The sequence below is a fragment of the Geospiza fortis genome, unplaced genomic scaffold (assembly GCF_000277835.1).
Source record: "Geospiza fortis unplaced genomic scaffold, GeoFor_1.0 scaffold633, whole genome shotgun sequence".
Lineage (NCBI taxonomy): Eukaryota > Metazoa > Chordata > Aves > Passeriformes > Thraupidae > Geospiza > Geospiza fortis.
Genome location: NW_005054531.1, coordinates 110,820 through 133,672, shown reverse-complemented (window position 1 = coordinate 133,672; position 22,853 = coordinate 110,820). Strand labels below are relative to the sequence as shown.

Genomic DNA, 22,853 nt, shown 5'->3' with positions numbered 1-22,853 from the left:
ATGCTGCAGCTGGAGCTGTGGGCGGCCGCGGCGCTGATGCTGCTCGGGGCGGCCGTCAGCCTCTGCATCAGGTGCCAGCTCTCAGGTAAGTGCTGCCTGCCCCCTGGCTGGAATTCCCTCTTGGAATGTCCCCAAAATGTGTGGGTTTGGCTCTGCTCAGCTTTGCCCTTCTGGGGATGGGTTGTGGTCTATGGTGGTGGTGGGCAAAACCTTCACCCAGAGTGTCCTGTGCCAACAGGTGGGAGCCACGAGAGCACCAGCAAAAACACACAGACAGACAGACAGACAGTCAGAGAGATACAGAGACATGCACACACACATGAAACAACTCAACAGTGAGGATGCAGGAGGGTCCAGCTGTGGAGTTCCTCCAATGAGAGTTTATTGGGGTCTAATTCTGAAGAGATCCAGAACCCAAAGACACAGACTAGGGAGGATCCAGGGTATAAATACAGAGAAGGGACCAATAGGGAATGTCAGGGTGGGTGGGCGGGGTTACACAAACCAATGGGAACACAGGGAAGGGAGAACTCTCTAGAACATGAACATATAGGGGAAAAAGGGGTAGGGAAGGCCATCAGGCCAATGGGGAGGACAAGACCAGGATAAATTACCATAGTGCTGCAGAGCATTGTGGGACAAAGTATCTTCCCTTGTCCTGAGCTGTGAGGAGTGGCTGGAGCCTGTGGTGCATCTCTCCAGGGCATTGCTGTTGCCTTCTCCCCAGCAGGCTCCCAAGTGTGCACAGTGATGCTCAAGAGCACAGAAGAGGCTCTGCCAGGAGGGAAGGAACACCCAAAAGTGCAGCCCCCCTTCCCTGGGGCAGATGTAACTCTGAGATCCCTCTGTGTGGTTGTCCTGGTGGGTGGCTTTGGGACTCCACCAGGGAGGACGAGCTCCAGTGACACAAATCCTGCAGGGTCTGGCAAGGGGAGCCTGGAGGATAAATTCACACAGAGAGTAGGGTGAGAACCAGTGGGGTTTGAGCCCCTCCCTGAGCACTGGGAGGGTTTTAATGGGGAGGAGGCTGCAGTTTGGGGTCTGGGGGCAGGACTGGCTGCTTTGCTCTGTGGGGTTTGAGACAAAAACCACAAAGCAAGCACAGTTTCAAAAAAATTTAATCAAAAGCCCTACTGCAACTGCTTCTCCCTGCCTGTGCTGTCCTGACGTGCTGAAGAAGCTTTGTGAATGTATTTCATTGGCCCTTCTGATCTCTAACTCCAAAACCATCCTTTCTAAGAGCTTTTTGTTCCCTTGTCTTCCAGCTACCAAACGGGAGGCGCAGCTGAACGAACGGAGGAGCCAGTAAGTTTCCTTTCCCAGTTGTGTTTCTCCCAAACAACTCAGCCAGGGTGAGCCCCAGCTGAAATCTGGGTTTATATAAAATAAAATAAAATAAAATAATGTCAGGATGGGATGCAAGGCAGTGTGCCCCAGCCCAAGGTGCTGCTGGAGGGGCAACGCCTTTACAGAGAATAAACCAAAATGAAAGTGAAGCTCTGACTGTGATGACATTGAATCATTAACTAGTTGGAAAAGGTCTGGGAGAGAAGGGCAAGTTCTTATCCTGTTCTTTTGTGTCCTGAGATGAGATGGAAAGATTATTTACTCCATAAAGAAGCCCCTGCCCTTGGCTGGGGCTGGTTGGACCATGTACCAGAGCAACCACTGACCTGCAGCACAAGAAATGAAGGAAATGCAGTGGACACACATGCTCTGCCCCTTGTTTCCTTCAGCAACAGACAAACCACAGTAAACGATGTCAAAAAAAGAAAAGCTGGGTTGTAAGCTTTGTTACAGGAGCTGCAATGTGGCTCTGCAAAGGCCTCCAAGGGGTTGGGGTTTTGTTTCTGTGGGGAAAGGCTCCAGAGTGATCCATTGCAGGCTGATGGAGCAGCCACTGCAGGCTCCATCCCTCATGGACTCTTGCTGAATTGTCCCAGCTTCTTGAAATTTATACCAGGATTAGGTGGTTTGGGCTCAGGTTTGTGGGGTTGTGTGCTCTTTTGGGAAGTGTGGTTTGCAAGAAAAGTGGTTTGACTCCATGTTTGGGTTTTTTGACAGTTTTGGGCCGTGAAACCCAGCTGGGTATGGGGCAGGCCCAATGAAAAAAGGGGGAAAAGGGTTCCCAAAATTGGAATTTATAAGTACCTGTGTAGAAACAGCTGCAGTAGAAAAGGTGTTGACTTCTCTTGTGCTCTGAAAAGCAGCTCTCCTATTAGCTGAAAAGTAAAAAGATTCCAGGGCATAGATTATCATTGATAATGTTATTTTATTCATGTTGATATTAAGGGATGATGGGAGGGACAGAGGCAGCAGTGCAGGTGAAGCACTGGGGTTTGAAGCCATTTCATGCATGAACATCCTTTTCTTTTGGTGGGTAAAAAGGTTCTTCTGGCCTTTGGTGGCTGAAGCGTCAGGATGAGAATTATCCTAAATGATGTTTTCTTATGGGAATTATCCTAAATTATGTTATCCTATGGGAATTATCCTAAATGATTTTTTTCTTATGGGAATTATCCTAAATGATGTTTTCCTCATCCCTGGATCCTTCCCTTGCTGATGTTGGCTGCTCTACCAGTGGTCCAAAACCACATCTTGTCTTTAAAGAATCAAAGAAGAGTCCAGGAAGATGCTCCCAGCTCATGCAGGCCCTGCATGAGATGCTGAGCAATGCAGCTTGGCATCTCACAGAGCCCAGCATGTGTCCTCTGCCCTCCATTCACCACTCAGCTCCCTTGTATCTCTTTTCCTTGTCATAAACCCCAAAATTCAGCTGAGCTTGTGCTGCTGTTTTTTTCCAGGCTTGAAAGCCAGCAGAGATTTGAGGTGATTCGATCCCACACCAGTGAGTATGAGCACTGCATGTGGCTCCTGTCTCGTAGGGTGAGGGCCCTGCATGCACAGAACAGGGGGAAAGTCATGTTCAGAGGGTCACCTTGAGGCCAGGCCATGAAACGATGAGACCTGGACTGTCCAAGCCACCTTGGATGCTTCTAGGTGCGTGAATTCTGCGCTCTGGTTTAAAAAGTGCCCTTTGCATTGAAAACAATTCACTAAAGCGATGTTGTTGAAAAGCGACGCCTCTTGGAACCATGCAGGGCACCCTGTGAGACTGAAGGTGTGGGTGACAGAGTGACTCACCCGTCACCCCCTCACTGCTTCCTGCTGGGTTCAGCGCTGAAATTGTGAGTTTTGTGTCACCAGGAGCAGCTGCCAGGTCCCTGTGGGATGTGTCCATCTGCAGGTGGCTCTGCCCTGCCCGAGGACTCTGATGGCTCCAAGCCCCTCAAGCCCCCTGCAAGTCTTTCATGCTGACCAAAGCTCTCAGCTGCCCCTTGCAGTGAGGAGGGAGGGCAATGGCCCCGAATCAGGCCGGTTTGGGGACAGTAGGTGACAGCAGCTGGGATTGGAGCTTCCTCCAGCAGTGTCTGCGAGCTCTGTGGTGTGCACAGCTTTTCCTCTAATTGTTCATTGTTTTGACCATTTTTGAGCATTCAAGGAACACTCTGGAAGCTATTTTAGGATGCATTAAGAAAATGCCAGTCCCAGGGATCCCTCTCTGGTGGATGTTCTGTGCTCTTTAACACATCTGCTGCTGCCATAACAATTAACACAATAATTTTGTTGTTGTTCTTGCCAGTTGCAACCCGAAGGCTGGAAAAAAGTAAGGGACCTGAAGACTTATCAATAGCAAGGTAGGAAAAAACCCAAATAAAATCTAGCTCTAGAGCCAAGGTTGGATGAAATCCACCCAACATAAATGAATATTTGGGATTGCACTCTGGGCCCTACAGATATGGCCTGGGCTGTATTTAGAATCAAAGAACAGTTTGGGTTGCAAGGGACCTTTCAAGGTCACCTAGTCCAACCCCCTGGTGAGGAGCAGGAGCATCTTCAACTTGGTTGGGTTGCTTCACTTGTTGATGGTCAATAGTATATTTAGACTTTTTCTGGATTTTGTTCATTCTGGCTGCATTCTTCTGGCAACTGATTAAATCAAACCCAGGAGAGTGAGCTGTGGCTGATAACAGATACATCATGGAAAAGAAATGGCCATTATTCACTTACAAGCAGTTTGGTGTGATAAATCCCCTTCTCCCCATCACCAAAACCCCCAGTAACTTCACAGCCATTGTTACTCTGCTCCAATATTCAAGCATAGTTATTCCCATCTTGGGATTTTATCCCAAATCCTTAATCCCCCCCTTGCTCCATGTGTGTACTTGCTAAGCTCACAGGGAGGTTTCATGGGTGGTCCTGCTGATGGTGTGTAACTGCTGGTAGGGTTTGCTCAGACCTGGCATTTTAGGTCTCTTTTCTCTCTTTCAGTAAAGCCACCAAGGAGCTCAGTGCTTCCCATCACCCTGGATATGGTGAGCAGCTTCCTGGGACAGGCACAGGCACAATGAACCTCAGAGCAGTTGGAGGTGGAAGGGACCTTAAAATCATCCCATTCCACCCCCTGCCATGGCAGGGACACCTTCCACTATCCCAGGTTGCTCCAAGCCCCATCCAGCCTGGTCTTGGATGGTTCAAGGGATGGGGCAGCCACAGCTGCTCTGGGCAGCCTGTGCCAGGGCCTCCCCACCCTCACAGGGAAAAACCTCTTCCCAATATCCCACCTAACCCTGCCCTCTGTCAGTGGGAAGCCATTCCCCCTTGTGCTGCCACTCCCAGCCCTTGTCCAAAGTCCCTCTCTCCTTTAGAAGGGGCTCCAAGGTCTCCCCAGAGCCTTCTCTTGTCCAGGCTGAGCAACCCCAGCTTTCCCAGGCTGTCTCCAGAGCAGAGGGGCTCAGCCCTTGGAGCATCTTTGTGCTCTCCTCTGGACTTGCTCCAGCAGGTCCATGTCCATCTTAATTTGGGTCTCTCCTGGGTCTGAGTTTACGGCCCAGTGCTCATCCTGCTGTGTCTGCCCAGTCCTGGTTACAGCCACAGGCACAGATTGTTTAGAACATCACCCCTGGCTGTCCCAGCTCCTGGAGTGTCCAACCTTGCATTTGTGTCCCCGGACCTCAGAGCTCAGGGGATGGAGCTGCTGCTGCTGAAATACTTGGTGCCTCCCTCCATTGTCAAAGTGCTCCCATCACTCAGCTTGAGTTCATGTGTAATGTGCCCCTCTCTGTCCCCAGGGAGCAGGGATGAGCCCAGGTACCAGAATTTCCTGGCAGGTAAATGGTGCAGCCACGCCTGGGGGTCTGGGAAGGAAGGCTGGAGGGGATGGGGGGTCCCAGGGGATGGGGGCTGGCAGGGAGCACACAGGCAGGCAGCGCTGCAGCTGGCAGAGCTCTGGCTCAGTCCATTTAGAGATTGCTTTGTGAGCCACACGCTGCTCTGATCTGATCTGATCTGATCTGATCTGATCTGATCTGATCTGATTAAGGGCAGCGCGGAGGGGGATGGATGCTCCCGAGCCCGCTGCTCCCTCCCGGGGCAGGGTGAGCTGCTGCTTGCCCTAAGAGGATTTTTGGTGTGTGTGGGGCTGTGCTCTGCTTTCCCGAGCCAAGGAGCATATTCCTGTGTCCTGCCAGCTGGCAGGATGTGCCCATGAGAGGGGGAGAGCCGGGGTTTTCCCAGGAGCTGGGCTGGATCAGGGCTCCCTGTGCTCCCTGCTCTGCTGTGGGCAGGCGCTGGGGCTGTGCTGGGGGTTTGTCCAGCTGTGCCCAGCTGTTCAGGTCCATGCCATGGTGGGGTGCTGACAGCAAACCCTTGTTCTTGCAGAGAGCTGCCTGCAGGAAGACACTGCCTATGTGTAAGTAGCCTGAGCTGCTGCCAGCACGGGGCAGTGGAGCCATCCTGGCCCCTGTGCTGTCCTGCTGCTCCCAGAGCCCAGCCTGGGAAGCCTGAGCTGGGCAGGGGGAATAACAGAGCTGCTGTCCTCACAGGGAGCCCATGGCTCTGGATCACTACTACAACTGCAGCAGGCTCTTCAGTCCACCCCGTGTGAGGTCTCCAGGCAAGCAAGGTGGGTTCCTCACCCAGCCTGGCTGTCCCTGGGCTCCAGGAGCTGCTGAGACTGCTCTTGCTGAGCTCTGTGGATGCCTGAAGCAAGTGGGGGGCCAGGGGACACATTCATTAAAAGGGTGCAGCAGAGCTGCAAAGGGGATTTGAGGGATTCCCCCATCAGTCCATCTGTTGCCTGTAAACAGGACAGCCCCAAAACATTGGTGATTGTGCTCCTGTGCACCCAGTTCCATCCCTTGATCACCACAGGCTATCAGTAACTATTTTTTAGCTAATCTACGTTTCATTGTGGGAAACAGCCCCCTCCTGCAGGCGCTGAGGGATCTTCCCAGGTCACTTACGCTTCAGCAGGTCCTTTGTGACTTCGCTTTCTTCTCTCCATCAGAGAAAGACGAGGATTCCTATTCCTATGAAAATGTCACCATTGGAGTGTCCCAGGGCTCTGATCCAGGTAAGGGTGCTGCTGTCACAGGTCAGGAGTGTCACACAAAGTGCACCTGAGGAGGATGGTGACTGCTCAGCCAAGGGAAACCTGCTTGTTCCCAGCTCAGCTCTTCCTAGCAGCTCTGTGCCATGGAGCTGGCACACAGGGGCTGCTGCAGGCACAGAGCAGGCCTGGAACATTTCCCCTTTCTGCAGGAAAATGCACATGGTGATACTGTTTTGCAGAGATAACTGAAATCTCCACAACTTTGTGAAAGTTGTAAAGCTGGTATGTTTATTGCAGTGCTGGACGTGTGTGGAGATTACTCTCCTTAAAAGACATGCTGGGAACTTCAGGTCTTTTTTTATCTCCCTCTCAAATACATATGCATACAATTTCACAATAAGTTTATACATATTCATTTTTATAAATTTCGCGTGACATTTGTTGCTAGTTCTTCTTTATCAGAAAGAATTCTTAGGTCAAGTTGACCTGCTCTCACAGCAGTCTCTCTGTCTTTCTTTCTCACCTTCTGTCTCTCTCCTCTTATCTCTGCCTTTCACTGAAGCAGTTTGCAGTTAAGCTACATAGCTATGTTTTCTAACCACAGACTCAAACATGTACATTTCACTTAAATCAAAATAGATTTTTACTCTAAAAAATTTCTACTCTGTTTCAATACCTCCATCCTGGTGCCTTTGACTTGGTGGTTTCTGCAGCAATTCAGGAGCTTTGGGGTCTGCATCTTTAGTGTTGTTATAGCCAGGATGATTACATTTCTGGCCCCTAGCTCAGGTTTCTCACCAAATCCAGCACAAGAAGGCTGCAGCCAGGAAGCTTGTGGCGGGTGACACTGGACCACAGTGTCCCTTTAGGGCTTCCAGCATCAGTCCTGGGGTGTTGCAATCAAAGTAGGAAGCCAGTTTGGTTTCCTTCTGTGAGCTAACACTTTATTTCTGCACTGCTGAAGGCTGCCCTGCTCCTGCCTGGCTTTGTGCAGTGATGAGAGGAGGCAGGAGCAGCAGGGACCTGTCTGATCCCCATCCCTGCCTGCAGAGATCCAGGCACGTGGCCAGGGCTGGGAAATGATGAGGCAGCAGCAGCAGATCTGAGCTGGCTGGAAGCTCAGCCATGTGCAGGGTGCAGTGGGGCAGTGACAGGAGGGTTTCACAAAAGTCCCTTTTTTTGTCCATTTGGTGCTCAGTGTTGTCCTGTCCAAACTCTTCCCTGTCACAGATGATGCTGTGGACTATGAGAACAGCATGGCAATACTTGCATGGAAACTCCAGCAAGGGCAAGGTAGGTTCTCAGCTGTTATTTCTGTTTGGGGATGGGGCTTATGGGCAGAGTGCCTGGGGCACTAGGCCAGTATAGACCATGCTAGGGCAATGCAGCCACCACCCTTGAGTTAACTTTTCCCCCAAGTTTCCATGATAAATATCCAAGGCAAGGTGCAAATTGTAACACACTCCTGTAGCTGAATGCTGCTCTGCTGGGACGTGGTGTCTGTCATACTCAAAAGGCACCTGCCTAAACCCTGACCAGGGGATGCTACAGAAAAATGTTGCTCTTCAGGTCTGAAATCCTCTTAGAGTTGAGGTTGCCCCAGCACAGGCACAGCTGTGGGATCCCCTGTGCACACACCCAGTGGCTCTGCTGTGGTCAGGGGCCCTGTTTCTCAAGCTGACCTTTGAACAACAGTTTCCTTTAATGTGTGGCTTCCTGTGAGGCATGAGGGTAGTTCTGGCCTGGGGGACAGTGGGGAATGCACACACATACATTTAAGAGCTCTGGTGTGAAAGTTGTCTAAGCAAAGTGATTCCTGTTTGCACACTCTCTTTTTTGGCTCTGAAGAGCTGCCCAGAGTGTCTGCAAATTTGCTGTGATCATTTTGAAGGCTCTTCAAGGAGACCTTGACACTGATGTGAGTTTTCTTAGCCCAGGCACAAAAACTTGTCAGCTGCAAAGGCTGAATCCTGGCAGGACACATGCTGTGTCAGTGGTGTGTGTGTGTTTTTACATTGTGTGTGTTTACACCACTCACTGACAAGTGCTTCATCCTCACCCACAGCCCCCCTGACAGAAAGCCTGGATGATGAGCCAGACTACATCAACACAGCTCCTGGGTCAGGCCCTGCCCTGCTGCCAGAGCAAAGGTAGAAACAGAGTAAATGTCAATGTAGGGTGGAAGGATTTGGTTTATGGTGTTTATTTAGGGGTGGGAGGATTTGGTTTATGGTGTCTATTTAGGGGTGGAGGATTTGGTTTATGCCCAAGGGGGTTCAGCTGGAGCTCTGTCCTTGCTGGCAGCACCAGCACAGCAGCCCACGTGGGCAGTGAGGAGCCCACCCTGTGCAGTGCCTCACCTCTGGCTGATGCCAGGCTGACTAACAGGGGCCATGGAGAAAAATCTGTCCAAGTCCATGCCCCAGCTCCATCACTGCCCTCCTCCAATGGGCACAGGAACCCCAAACTGCTCCAGGGCACCTTGAGCCAGCACTGCCACACGCTGTGGGCAGGGACACCCAAACCCCCTGCTCTGAGCAGGGATTCCCTCAGCTGAGCCCTGCCTGCTGTGCTAAGACCACACATCCTGCCCCATCATCAGCACCAGCCTGGTGCTGCTGATAAAGAATTACTCAAGGCAGAGAAAGTAAAAACTCTGCAGAGAGCTGCAGGAAGGGTGCATGACACTGAGGGACAGTGAGTGATGTGCTGGTTAGTGCTGCTCACCCTGCTCCAGACTGGACCAGGACTCCAGCTGGCGGATGGACTGGGACCAGTATCACTCTCCTTGTTGGGTTTTTACCCTCTTGAGCACCTACAGAGGCCCAGTGGGACTGTCCTTATGCCACGTGCCAGCTGCTCTAGTTTTAGAGGGTTTTATATTCCCCAGACTGTCCCAAAATTGGATCTTTCTGAAGCCATGCAGAATACTTAAGATTTGTCCCCACCATGCAAAGCACAGTCATCCTATTCTGCACACTAGGGCATTTGCTTCTGCTGGATGTAGCTGGACATGGAAAAAGCCACCCTGAGAAACCTGACCACAACTTGCTGCCAGGCATCTTTTTGCCATTATGATGATGCCTGTGGTGTAGCCTTTGCTAGCAGAGTAATATTCTGAAATCTCAATGTCCAGGCAACAAATGGCAGCAGAAGTTCTCCACCAAGGGAGGCTGAACTGAGAAATGGGCTCCTGGTGCCTCTGTGCCCCCTCCTCTGATCAGGGATCCTCCTCCAGGAGCACGACTGGGGTTTCTGCTTAGACATGGACATTTTGTAGTGTATGTCACTACTTGTCCCTGGAAAGAAAATGTAGCAGGCAGCAGAGTTAAGTTGAAAGCAGGGATTAAAAGTCAGTGGTCTCACTGTTTTTTCTCCTCTTATTTCAAGTGTTCTGCATAAAGTCTGAAGAAATCTTTTGCTGAGCTGTAAGAGTGCACCCAGTGAACAAGCACACAGGGAGGGGGGAGATTTCCATCCCTCAGTGAAATCCCTTCTCCAGACTGTGCCTGCAGTGACACACAAGGGGTGTTACTGAAAGAAGAACTGCTCTGCTTGAAGCCCCACAGAAATCCAACTGCAAACCAGCAACTGGAGGAAGCATTCTGCCCCCAGTGACCACGGGCAGGCCCCAGGCTCCTCATCCCCATCTCATTTCCCTGTGTGTGCACTTGAAGATGGGCAGTCTGGGCAATGCTTTCTCCTGGCAGGCATGAAATGAATCCTTAACTTGCTGAGCAGTAATGCAGCCAACTACTTAATTTGTCAGGGTGACTCATGCACAGTGTATTAAGCCAGAGGGATTATGTTCTGATGTAGTTCCTGTGCTCTCCTACAGAAGCAGTTTCCTACGAGAGAGGAACTGGCGAGGCAGAGGTGGTGTTTGTAACAGCAGTGGCTGTCTGGAGCTGAATGAGATTCCAACCTGTTCACAAAAGCTAAAGAGGATTAAATGCCTGCTTATCCATGGGCATGTAATTCACAGTGTTGGTCTATGGCAGTTTTCCTCATGTTTCAGTATCTGTTTTAAAATGATACAAAGAACCAGCAGCAACTGTGAGAGTCAGATCCACCAGCCTCAGAAACTGCACCAGTCCTTCAATGTGGCTGTTGGAACACCATCCCAGAAACAGAATCCCTGGCTCCTGAGCCCTGATGTACAGATCTGGAATACTTATTTATTAAAACTGAAAAGCTTCCAAAGAAAATGTGTTTTGCTATGGTTTGCAATGATAGACATTTGTATGATCAGGTGACAAAGAAATGGGAGGACATGAGGTGACGTGGAGTGATGTGTAGGATCTTATGGGGAGAAAATGCATTAGAAGCCTTCTTCCTCAAAATCAGATCAGAAAACGGTGCTTCAGGAAAGAGCACAGCCCACACTCAGGGTGAGTGAGCAGAGAAAGGGAGCTAGGGGTTAGAGAGCTGTGGTGTGGGAGAAGGGATGTCAGGTGCTTCCTGCTGCAGATGACTGGGCTCCAATTTTAGCAGAACCAAGAGAGACCACAGGTGCCCACCGTTGGTGTGGCTGAAATGGTGGCTGGGCTGGAGCTTGGCTGAGAATGAGGTTTGCTAGTGATCCCTACAAATGCTACAGGTTTCCACAGGACTTTTACAACAGAGGAGATCAGTGCACTTCAGGGATGCACAGCGTGGTTTTCTGCTCACCGCAGCCCAGCTTCTCCTCTCACCCTTAGGTTTCCTGATGGTCAAATGCTCTGCAAAACATCTGCACAGGTGCATGGCAGCAGGGTCCCCCTGAGCCAGCAGCACAGACAGTGCCATGCAGAGGGTGCTTTTGTCACTGAAATCGTGCCTGGACCTCACAGGGCTATGAGACCTTTGAATTCATCCTCAGCACCTGAAGAAGGTTCCACTTTCCATGAAGTGCTGCAGTCTGTGGCTTGTTCACTGCAAGGGAACAGTGAGTGAGCTCGTTGTGAGTGATGCCTGGTGCTGTTACCCACTGGTGATTCATCTCCCAGCCAAGGGAACCATTCATGAATGGGAGATTAGCAGCAGTGACAGATCCTTGGCACACAGCAATAGATCCAGCTGGAGACCTCCCAGAAAGTTCTAGGCATTAGGTCAGTGCACGGTCAGAACGTGAAAATACAAGATTTATTGTTCTCCTCATGAAGCAGGGAGGCAGATTACACCAGTTAGATTTTCTGGGTACGAGAAAATTGTACAATTTTCCAATCCTCCATTGCCAAAGCCTGAGTTTGAAAGCTGTGGAGCCAAAGCAGGCAGGGCAGAACTGGATGTGGAGACTCTTCCCTTCACTCACTGGGGTCTGAGCAAATCCCCCTTTGCAGCTCTCCGGAGCAGTCAGCTGAAGTGAGGTGTAAATCCTTTGTAAAGCTTCCTGGAGCCCTTCTCAGGCAATCATCTCATTACACTGGAAGGTATCCAGGGACTGCTTCAGGAACTCTCATCAATAACGTTTGTTATTAGTCTGGCTCTGAACAACCTCAGTTTTTCTCTGCAATGACTGGGTGTGGATGTGTGTGTTCACTGACAGGCTGCCCTTTTGGGACTGGCTTTGGGTGTGCAAGGGTTTCTGGCGCTCAGCCAGAATTGCCAGACACTGTTGTTTGAACCTAATGCAAGGAGACTTACATCTCCCCTGGGCCCACCTCTCTCCACATTAGGCAGGCAGTTAAGTGAGAAATTCACTTCCTGTTTTCAATTTAAGGTGCTTTAGAAAAGCAGTTCTGGCTGGTGCAGCTCTGAAAATGGAGCTGGGGAGTCTGTGCTGAGTGCTGGAAAGCAGCAGCTCTGCACTCAGAGGGGGAACAAACACCTGTGGAGAGCAGGAGGTGTTGGTGGCCTCTGGGATCAATACTAGTCCTCTTCTTAGGAAAAGTGAGTGTGATTATGTCCCTGCAGAGCTGGAAAGGATTAGCCCAGAGGGGAGTCTGCTCCAAACTGGAGCTGTGAAATGCAGCAACTGATTACAGTTGAGGAGAAACCCTCTGAAACCAGGTAGGAACAGGAACCTGGCCCTTCGTGTTCCTCACCCTTCCACTGGCACCACCACTGCGGGCAGGCACATCCCACAGGGTAAGGACTGCCCTTGAGTCATCCAGATATGGTGTTTGCTGGTTTATCAGACATCCATGGTAACATCTCTTCCTTCCCCATTCCAATGAACACATTTAATGAGAAAGCAAAGACAGAGTAGGCTGGCTGTGATGTGCAAAGGGAAATTAACCTTTTCTAAATTTTTGGGGACAAAAGCTGTGATGCTGTGTCTGTAGAGAACTCAGCAGCTCAAGCCCCAATACTAAACTATTAGTTGTGTATTTAATAGAGTTTGTGCTGATAGTAACTCACTGGGTGGGAACCAAAGCCTAAATTCAATAGGTATCTAGTGAAGAAAGAATGTACTTTGAGCATTACATCCATCATTCCAGGTGCTGCTTGCTGCATTCCTTGCACTTCAGCTGCCAATTCCCTTGCTATCCTGCACATTGAATCACAAATGTCTCCTGCAGGTTCTGCCAGAGGAGCTGCAGGAAGACTTGAGGGGAAAGTCACGATGCCACCAGTTCTTGCTGCTGGAACTTGTGACCCCCTTGGCTTGTCAGAGAACAGGAGGGTGTGCCCAGCCCCTGCCTCAGTGCAGGACCAGCCCCCAGGCTGCAGCCAGCTGGTGCTGCCAGGCAACATCCACTTGGCACTGAGACAGCTGCAGTGGGGAACTGAACACTTGGGGTGGAAATCATCAACAAAATGGGCAGAGTGAAGTGCAAGCACCAGCAACTTGTGCCTCTGCACTCTTCTGTGTGACTGCTGTAACCAGACCATGCTTAATTGCAAGGCCTTTGACACTGTGTCCCACAGCATTCCCTGGAAAAGCTGCAGCCCAGGGCTGGGACAGGAGCACTCTCTGCTGGGTTCAGACCTGGCTGGATGGGCCCAGGGAGTGGTGGTGAGTGGTGCTGCACCCAGCTGGCAGCCAGGCACCAGTGGTGTCCCTCAGGGCTCTGTGCTGAGGCCAACTCTGTTCGATATTTTTATTGACGACATGGATGAGGGGATTGAGTCTTTCATTAGTAAATCTGCAGATGACACCAAGCTGGGAGCGTGTGTAGGAGGGCTCTGCAGAGAGACTGGAATGGTTGGAGGGATGGGCAGAGTCCAATAGGATGAAGTTTAATAAATCCAAGTGCCAAGTCCTGCATTTTGGCCACAATAACCCCTGCAACGCTCTAGGATGGGGATGGTGTGGCTGGACAGTGCCCAGGCACAAAGGGACCTGGGGGTGCTGGTCAACAGTGACTGAACATGAGCCAGCAGAGTGCCCTGGTGGCCAAGAAGGCCAATGGCTCCTGGCCTGGGTCAGGAATGGTGTGGCCAGCAGGAGCAGGGAGGTCATTCTGCCCCTGCACGGGGCACTGCTGCGGGCACACCTGGAGTGCTGTGTCCAGTTCTGCCCCTCAGCTTGGGAAGGACCTTGAGGGGCTGGAGCACATCCAGAGGAGGCAACGAGGCTGGAGAGGGGCTGGGAACACAAACCCTGTGAGGAACCACTGAGGGAGCTGGGGGTGCTCAGCCTGGAGAAAAGGAGACTCAGGGGTGACCTGATCACTCTCTGCAGCTCCTGAAAGGTGCCTGTGCTCAGCTGGGGCTGGGCTCTTTCTCCAGGCAGCACTGACAGACCCAGAGGACACAGCCTCAAGCTGCACCGAGGGAAATTTAGGTTGGATATTAAGAAAAAGTTTTTATGGAGAGGGTGATGAAATACTAGAATGGTCTGCCCGGGGAGGTGGTGGAATCACTGCCCCTGGATGTGTTTAAAAAAAGACTGGATGTGGCACTGGGTGCCAGGGTTTAGTTAAGGTGTTTAGGGCATGAGTTAGACTTGATATCTTAAAGGTCTCTTCCAACCTTGTGCTTCTGTTAATTGTATTAGGATGTATCTGCTTGGAGACACAAGTCTCACATCTCATATTAGGTGGTCAAATTCAATTTATATTTACTTTCTCTCTGCATTTCACACTTAAGTGCCCATCTACACTGGCAAGGTGTCTCCAAAACTGGACAGGCAAACACGATTCTGTAGCTTTTTGGCAAGCTGAAACTATGACACCACCTAACCTAGACAAGCAGGGACAGGAAAAGGAACTCAAATGCAGAGCATCCCAGAATTTAGTAAAGATTTTTAAAGATTACAAAAGGAATATACAAAATATAGTGGCACCATTAAGAAACGTGTAATATTTCTCCTGTATGTTTGCTGAAAATACCTTCCCTATCCACAGGGCAAAGCAGCACTTGTTCAATGTGTCTCAATTATAACTTTAATTTTGTGCAAAAAAATTTCCTTCTTGGTCTGGTAAGATCACTCATGACCACACTTGAAGTGTAATCCCTAACAACAGGATTCCATTTTTGTTTCTCCTGCTTAGCTCTCAATACCAAGGACATAAGCAGTTTTGCTGAGTGCACTGGAGAGACCTTGCTCTGGACTGTCACAGGCCTCTCTTCTGTCCTGCTTATAAAACACATACGATTTCCTGGGTTAAAGTAAATTTTAAATCTTTATTGGTCTAAATAAAAAAGTATGAAACATTTTTGCAGCAAATCCTGGTTTCCTCCCAGAAGGCAGGAGGAGGTGCCTAGCTGGCTGCAGGGGCTGCAGTCTTCTGGCACAGCCGGGCCAGCAGCCCAGCCATTTGTAACAGGGAGTTCACACCTTCTGCTATCTTCATGTGGGTGTACCCAATTTCCTGGTGACAGAGACATTGTCAAGCCTGCTGTTTACTCCCCCAGTCTGTGTATATTTCACTAATAACTAAACAGAACATACCCCTTTCTTCTGAAAGACCAGCTTTGAGTCACTCGTACTTCAGAGAATGCATCTACTCCTATAAACCAACTAAAATGCCTTTTGCTTTTAAAATCAAAGCCTGTATTTCCCCACTTCCTTTATAAGAAGCAAGGTGCCTGCATATGAGGACAGGTTTCAAATATGAAGAGTGATTCCATAACACCAGCTGTTTGTCAATTCTCTGTTAATTTAGTATTTTGCTGTCTATTGGACTAGAATCAAGCGCACTTGAAAAACATTTTCAAGGAGTTATCTGAGGCTTTGAAATAACTAATAAATTCAGCCTTACATCTGCTATTAATTTTAGCTGATCACTAAAGTGACTTCTGGCACTTCTGTGGGTGTTGAGATGCTAAACTTCAGGTGACTTCTCACTGACAAACTGATGATGCAGTGAGAAAGAAAGCAGGCATGAGTCAAGAAGCACTTTCTCTGTGCTAATATACAACAAATTTTAAACAGAAACCCCTGAGCCTGCCCCTGATCACATTCTCTTCTTAAAAAGGCCCCATCAGGAACTGAGTTAGTACCAACCTTGATAAATTCCAGTTTCAGATATTCTGGCATTTGATAGGTCTTACACACACGGAAGATATTGCCAATGACATCTTCTGGAGAGTATCCAAGGCGCCACAGGTGGGCAAGAATCTATGCAGGCAAAAATAACCCCCCATTTATCTGCCAGGTGAGTCAAGGAGATTCACTTTTGGAACAGCTGTATATCATTACTGAAATTGTATGTACTGTTTATCAGCTGATTTAACCTCAAGCATCTAGAAATTGATTTCACTACAACGTCCTTTTTTGCTTGTTGGCTTACTTATGTGATCAAACTCCTGCCCAAAAGTTTATCAACTCATCTACATGGTATTGCCCTTATCTTAAAAAACAACACACATTGTGAATTCCTCAAAGCAAACAAAAAATTTTGTAGAGAAATAATGCCTGGCTATACTGAAGACAAGACATGAAAACCAACCTTGTATGCTTCATCAATATTTGCATTTATGCAGTGTTGTATCATTTCCTTCACCAGCAGAGGATGAGGCTCATCACATACCTGTATCCAAGAGAAACAGTACACTTAAAATATCAGAAGACTTTGCATTGAACTTCTGGTATTTTCATCAAGTTTCTATAGAGCTGAAGTACTGAATCAGAAATACTCCATAATACAGACTAAATTTTAAATAATCTGACTTTTCAGATTCTTCTGTATTGGGATTCTGTAGTTCTTCTTCTATATGGCAGAATCAACAGCATGAAATAACTAATTCCCACTCAGATTATCACTGAAATTTCTCAGCAGTAATGGGATTTGTGTGCTTTGAGAGAGCTGCTAAGGTCTCAGAAATGCCATTAGAGATGCCTTTTCAAAAGGCACAAGGGCTACTTAAAGTCTAATGCTGTAACTGCTACATACACAGGGCTGTCTGCAAGCTAGCAAAAAGGTTTATGTGTCCAATAGAATCTCTCACAGAGCCACAGGGATAAACTTCTGGCAAAACTGTTTTCAGCTATTACTGACCTTAAAGACATTTTCACTGTTTATAAAGCCAAATCCAGAGTATGTGGACTGTAAGTTGTTTAATGCCTGTGAAAGAAAAAATAAGACATCATTTATTTTTTGAAGTGCTCTACTTCTCACTCTCCTCCTCAGGATGAAATGCAGTTCAGGAAATGATGCCAAATAAGCAGTTTGCCATTAAAAAAACAGAAAAAAAAATCACAAATTCATGCTGCCTTTATTTCCTCCCATAAATTTGGTATCCACATCCCACCAACTCACTTTTAAAGGAGCGTTTTAAACCCTCACAAAACCAAACTGTTTAGTTACTCTTGGGCCACAAGTCACATCCTCTTTACCTCTCCAGAGAAATCCTTGGGAATTGCAATTCAAAAGTTTAAACAGAAGCCTTTGTTTTATTGTCCTTCTCCTTTTACCTGTCTCATATCACCTTGGGCTGTGAAGATAATGGCTTCTAGTCCATCATCTGTATATGCTACATCCTCTTTCTCAACAATTTTCAGCAGCCTGGCAAGTATTTGTGCATCTGTCAGCTTGGTGTAGCGCAGCACTGCACACCGAGACTGAATGGGTTCTGAGGACAGAGATGTGGCATTAGCTTCTCTCTTTTTGTCAAAAACCCCACAAACAAACATGTCTTCATTTCACTTTCCAACAATTCTTTTGAAGAAAACAGGACATGTAAGCTCCAAGCAGAACACAGCCTCTCCTTAAGCACATTCAATTTTTATGGTCCTTCCCTTGAGCCCAAACGTGCTAATGGAATTTTCCCAGATATGTGGAAATATTTACAAAGTTCAGCTTCCTCTGTTCTCCTGGATTTCTCCATATAGATGTTTATCACGTTATTTTTTCAAGTGAAATCTAAGGTGCAATGTGTTCACCTATAAGCAAACTTAAGATTGTGATTCAGAAATGACAAAAAGGGTTCAACACCCAGTAAAAAATACATCAAACGTCCTAAACTGTGGCAGAGTTGGATGCAGATTAAGCCCAAAGCATGAGAAATCTGCTTCTGCAGTCACATATGGCACCATCCATCAAAAACGGCTGCTCAGAGGGTTCCCTGACTACAAAATTAAACTCTTTTATCTGCTGAAATACAGGTGGCTTGACTTTTCAGAAGCACCATGCTTTCTTGCAACAATCTGGATCAATCTATTTCTGGCAGCTGCCTTGGCAGCTAGCCAGCAGTATGGAGAACACATGACATGAACACCCAGGAAGCAGCAGCACTTACCTATGATTTTGTCAGAGGCATTGCATGCCAGTGCAAAACGTGTTGTTTTGGAATAAATCTCCATTGTTCTTCTCAATGCTTGCTGTGCTCCATCTGTCATGCTGAGGGGACACAAGGAGTTAGGGCAGAATTAGTTATTTTGCCCTTCACTCACTCACAGGTGCAGCCTAAGAACTATTTTCATGTAAGCCTCAGTTCACTGATATTAAGCTGTGCTTTGATAAACTAAGCAGCTTTTCCCAGTCTGAACAAACCACCCTGCAACACATGCAGTCGCTGAGACCTCCACAACATGCAAAATGAAATCATTAATGCTCTGAAGAGCACTGCTAAGAATATGGAGGAGGAGAATGTCCCTTTTTCATCCAGTAAAATTCTCTACATGAGCCAAACTCTTTCCAAAGAGGAATCACAGAATCACAAAACGGTTTGGATTGGAAGGGACCTTAAAGCCCATCCAGTTCCAGCCCCCTGCCATGGACAGGGACACCTTCCATGAGATCAGGTTGCTCCAAGCCCTGTCCAACCTGGCCTTGAACAGTTCCAGGGATGGGACATCTTTCCAGTGAACTGCTCTGTTTCATATCCAGAGCATTCCATGTCAATATTCAGCATCTCTTGTCAAGCAATGATCTCTTCTTGCTGTGAGTGCTCCTGTAAGATCCCTGTTCAATCCATATTAATTTCCTAACAAATTATTTTGAACAGCTTGATAGAAACACTCAATACTGTCCAAGACAGGAGAGATGCAGCACATTTCACACAGGAGCTGAGGTCAGGAAAAAACAACATACCTGTCTGCTTCATCAAGGATGATTATCTTATGCCGACCTTTTGGAAGTGTGACCTTCTGCTGGGCAAACATTTTGATTTTGTTTCTTACAACATCAATACCTCTGGAACAACAATTCAATTGATTCATGATAAGTTAGGTGAAAATACAGAATAGATTTTTTCAGCAGCCACAGCAGCTGAAGTGCTCCTGTTCTACCACTGTTTGTTCCTGCCCCTTTGGCTGTTTTAGCACAACTGCTGTGGAACCACGTTTCAAGCCAGACTGTCCCACTGATTTGGATTCAAACACCAACAATCCTTGGTTTTGGTGGTCTTGAACAAAATAATTTAACAGTAGCAATATAAATATATACAAAGCCAGTAACCTTACTTGCAGTACGACCACAAAATTACTTAGGTTTGGCACAAGGGTAATAAATAAACAAAGGCAGAAGCATTTAAGATTGCTTTGCCAGTTCTTCCCACAGCTCCATCCACAGCCCCAGCTGTATCTCAGAAGAGTTTAAGAAAAACATCTGGATAGACTGAATCAGATCAACACAACACAGACACTTTCCTAGAGAGAGTCCATCCAAAGACCTACTTTTCTTAAGGAAGGATTTTACCTTTTTTGTTCTGTTTACAAAAAAGAATGTTGTAATTCTGTAGTTCTGTAAGTGATACTAACAGAGTGGGTAAAGTGTACTGTGCTCAGACAACCCACCAGGAAATGTCAGAATACTTCAGGATGGGTCTGAACAGAACTTGGGAAATATAATCAGCCCTTAGTGCCTGATCCTTGGAATACAGTCAGTGTCCTCTACACACCTCACACCCTGACCCTACATTTTAACCCTCAGCTGCCCTTATAACCCCCATTTCTCTCATTCTAAGCACTGAAGAGTTTGACTATAAACAACCTGTTCACTTTTCATTCTTAGGATCCTCATGAGTGCAGTGGGAAGCTTAACTCTTTCAAATAGATTTGAGAAAAAAGTTCCATTATGGATTCTGCACTCTGTCTGTTAACTTTTCACGTATGAAAATATCTATAAAGTTCATAAAACATCAAGAAATAATATCTGTGTTGATGGGTGAACACCAAAGATTGCCTAACTTTTAATTGGAAAGAATGCACTAAAATAAGTCTTAAAGGCCTTACTATAGCATTAAGCCCATCAAACTGGCCTCAGTTTAATGGAAACTGGCTTCTTCATTAAAAGCTTGGTAAGGTTTATTCATTCTCACCTGTCATTTGAGGCATTCAGCTCCAGAACAGCATCCTTTAATGCAGGACCAAGCAGAGCACGAGCCAAACACAGGATACTGGTGGTTTTACCTGTTCCTGGAGGGCCCTAAAAATGTGACAGTGCAACAACTGCTGGTAAGTTTAATGAAATTTCCTAAGCTGTGCTCTCTACAAATCTCCTCAGTCATGAAAAAAGGCTTCAACAGAGGAACTGCAGAGCAATCCTCAGCCTGGAAGCTGTGCCTGAGCTCAGGATCCTGCCCCTAACAGAGGAGAGATGCTGCAGGGGGAAGCATAGGACGTGTGAGGTAGATTTAAACTTGTTTCCCTGCGTATTCTGCCAAGAACATTGCTCCAAAACCCCACAACCAACATCTCCCTCAGGCACAAAGCCCATCTGTACTGGGAGGCCACCCTGGCTAGATTTCAAATCCAGGCCCAACACAGCAATACTCACAGCAATTATAATGTTTGGTACATTCCCCTCTTTTGCAAAGACCTAAGAAAGAATGATAAAAAGAAATAATGTAAGACAGTAACAAATAGTTTCCATTCTGTTCTACTTTAGCATCAGAAACAAGCTTCTTTTTTCTTCTTCCTGTTTTAATTTTTTGAACCTTGCTGCTTTCATTGCTTTTTTTTTTAATTGAACTGTTAGAAATCAGCCCCTAGAACAATATGGAAATATTTAAAAGCACTTAATGCCACAGATCTTTAGTACTCTTGCCTTTCCTTCGCATCTGTTTTAATTATATACTTGCTAGTATAATCTTTCTGTTAACAAATATTGTGTTCACAGATTAATTTGTTGTAGAATTATAGAATCCTGGAATAGCTAGAATTGGAAGGGACCTTAAAGTCCATCCAGTTCCATCCCCCTGCCTTGGACAGGGACACCTTCCACTAGACCAGGTTGCTCCAAGCCCCATCCAACATCATCTTGGGCACTTTCAGGGAAGAACTGATATGGCAAACATTTCTTTTCCAAAAAACCTATTATCTTTCTTTCTGTTGTTATATGAATTGTATTTATTAATTGAAACAGTATTATTGTAATAGCTACAAATTCTCTAAACTGTATCAAATGCCTTATTTTAAACATCCCAATTGAAGAAGACATATTTCCTTACACACCACTCAAATATAATGTAAAACTAGTAATTTTTTAAGTAAATGAGGAAGCTTTCTTCCACATACTCAAGTACAAATGTAAAAATACAATAGTGTTTTTAGTAGCCTGTGGATCTACACAAAAATATGTTTTTTTAGATAACCTGTAAAAAGCTACAGGGAAAGCTACACACCTCCAACCTGCTCACAGTATCTTCATTTCCAACTATTTCGGACAGTTTCATGGGTCTGTATTTTTCCACCCTGTAAAAGTAAAACCCCACACACTTCACCACATCTAATAACACTTTAATAATGCTTTAGAGTGATGGACAAGGAGGATTATGCTAAGAGAGCACGAGACAAAGATGGTTGGACATGAGTTCAGTGCAAGTGCTGCAGAGTGTCTGTCATTGCTACAGCACTAATCACTGACTCAGAGAACCCCAGAATGGTTTGGGTTGGATAGGACCTTACAGCCTGTGAAAAACGCGGATTTTATGATTGGCTTTCGCGAATATTATATGTTTTATGTTAGGAAGTTATGTTGTATTAATTTTTTTAAGTAGTGTGTTAAATATAGGTTTAAGTTATAGCATAATGTTAAAATAGAAACTATGCTATGTAAGATACTTTTTTAAAGAGAGGACTCACACCAAGGTAGCAGCCACAGGACACCTCAATCTTTCAGAGAAAAAGAATTTATTGCTCTCTTATTGAGTTCTTCCTGCCTCGCTCAGACCTGAAGATGCCGTCAGGGTTCAGAGGAAGAAGTTGACACTGACCAGACAGAATCCTTTGTTTGAACGGAATTTATGCATCATGTTTGAGATGTATGAATATGCAACAGGCTGTTGCTTTTAAAGGTTAATCCTCTGTTAATGTGGGTCCTTTTTCGGGTTTATTTTGCCCAGAAAAGGGTACCCAGACTGTCCATAACTCTTTGTTTTTATTATCTCGTATTGTCCTAAATCCTAATTGTCCAAATTTTTATTACTCTAATTATATTACTATTTTTATAACCACTTTATTACTAATAAACTTTTAAAAACAAGTGACTGGCGTTTTTCACAAGCCCATCTCATTCCACCCCCTGCCATGGGCAGGGACACCTTCCACTGGGCCAGGCTGCCCCAGGTCCAACCTGGCCTTGGGCACTTCCAAGGATGGGGCAGCCACAGCTGCTCTGGGCACCCTGTGCCAGGGCATCACCATCCTCAAAGGTTTTACTTCCATTGGTATAAAAAAGAAGAAGGGAAAAAATGCTCAACTCGAACGGGAATTCGGTGCCTCAGCCGGAGGGGAGAAGCCACCCTGTGTGCTGTCCCATGGTCAGCACAGCGCAGGGCTGACTTTCTGTGTGTTACAAGGTAATGGGATTTCCTTCCCTTTTGTTTCCAAAGGAAAACAATGGTAAACAATGGGATTTTCTCAACTATTGATTTCTGGAACTGTTCCAGGCCAGGTTAGACAGGGCTTGGAGCAGCCTGGTTAAGTGGAAGGTGTCCCTGCCCATAGCAGGAGGCTGAAACGAGACGTCCTCTAAGGTCCCTTCCAACCCAAACCATGCTGTGATTCCTGACTTCCCAGCCCCGGCAACAGACGGGGCAGGTCACAGGGCACAGGCAGAGCCCCGGTTCCGAGCCAGACTGAGCTCCTGCAGCCCGGCGGGCACCGGGGAACAGCGCTGGACACGCGGTCTGACCGTGACCGGTT

At 47.1% G+C, this 22,853-nt stretch overlaps 2 protein-coding genes across 2 annotated transcripts in view; one reads left to right on the top strand and one right to left on the bottom strand.

Annotated features, from left to right (window-relative positions):
- On the top strand, positions 1-8,548 carry LAT2 (linker for activation of T cells family member 2). Its single transcript, XM_005429189.1, has 11 exons — positions 1-89; positions 1,243-1,305; positions 2,805-2,848; positions 3,644-3,698; positions 4,333-4,376; positions 5,133-5,171; positions 5,722-5,752; positions 5,886-5,965; positions 6,350-6,415; positions 7,625-7,687; positions 8,460-8,548. Exons 1-11 carry the CDS (start codon positions 1-3, stop codon positions 8,546-8,548), a joined length of 663 nt encoding a protein of 220 aa, XP_005429246.1.
- A 6,375-nt stretch (positions 8,549-14,923) lies between these two features.
- Positions 14,924-22,853, bottom strand: part of RFC2 (replication factor C subunit 2) — a 27,501-nt gene continuing 19,571 nt past the window's right edge. Inside the window, exons 2-11 of the mRNA XM_005429188.2 lie at positions 21,332-21,401; positions 20,485-20,526; positions 20,027-20,133; positions 18,799-18,900; positions 18,005-18,105; positions 17,181-17,338; positions 16,765-16,830; positions 16,216-16,296; positions 15,771-15,884; positions 14,924-15,135 (exon numbers count right to left, since the gene is read on the bottom strand). Coding sequence (XP_005429245.2) covers positions 15,025-15,135; positions 15,771-15,884; positions 16,216-16,296; positions 16,765-16,830; positions 17,181-17,338; positions 18,005-18,105; positions 18,799-18,900; positions 20,027-20,133; positions 20,485-20,526; positions 21,332-21,401 — 952 coding nt within the window. The 3' untranslated portion in view covers positions 14,924-15,024. The remainder of the gene's footprint in view (positions 15,136-15,770; positions 15,885-16,215; positions 16,297-16,764; positions 16,831-17,180; positions 17,339-18,004; positions 18,106-18,798; positions 18,901-20,026; positions 20,134-20,484; positions 20,527-21,331; positions 21,402-22,853) is intronic.

Excerpts from the sequence above, each read along its gene's own strand:
- LAT2 (XM_005429189.1), top strand. The coding sequence starts at position 1 with ATGCTGCAGCTGGAGCTGTGGGCGGCCGCGGCGCTGATGCTGCTCGGG. Across the intron at positions 2,849-3,643 it reads GGTGATTCGATCCCACACCA|TTGCAACCCGAAGGCTGGAA; the intron begins GTGAGTATGAGC and ends TGTTCTTGCCAG. Across the intron at positions 7,688-8,459 it reads GAAACTCCAGCAAGGGCAAG|CCCCCCTGACAGAAAGCCTG; the intron begins GTAGGTTCTCAG and ends CCTCACCCACAG.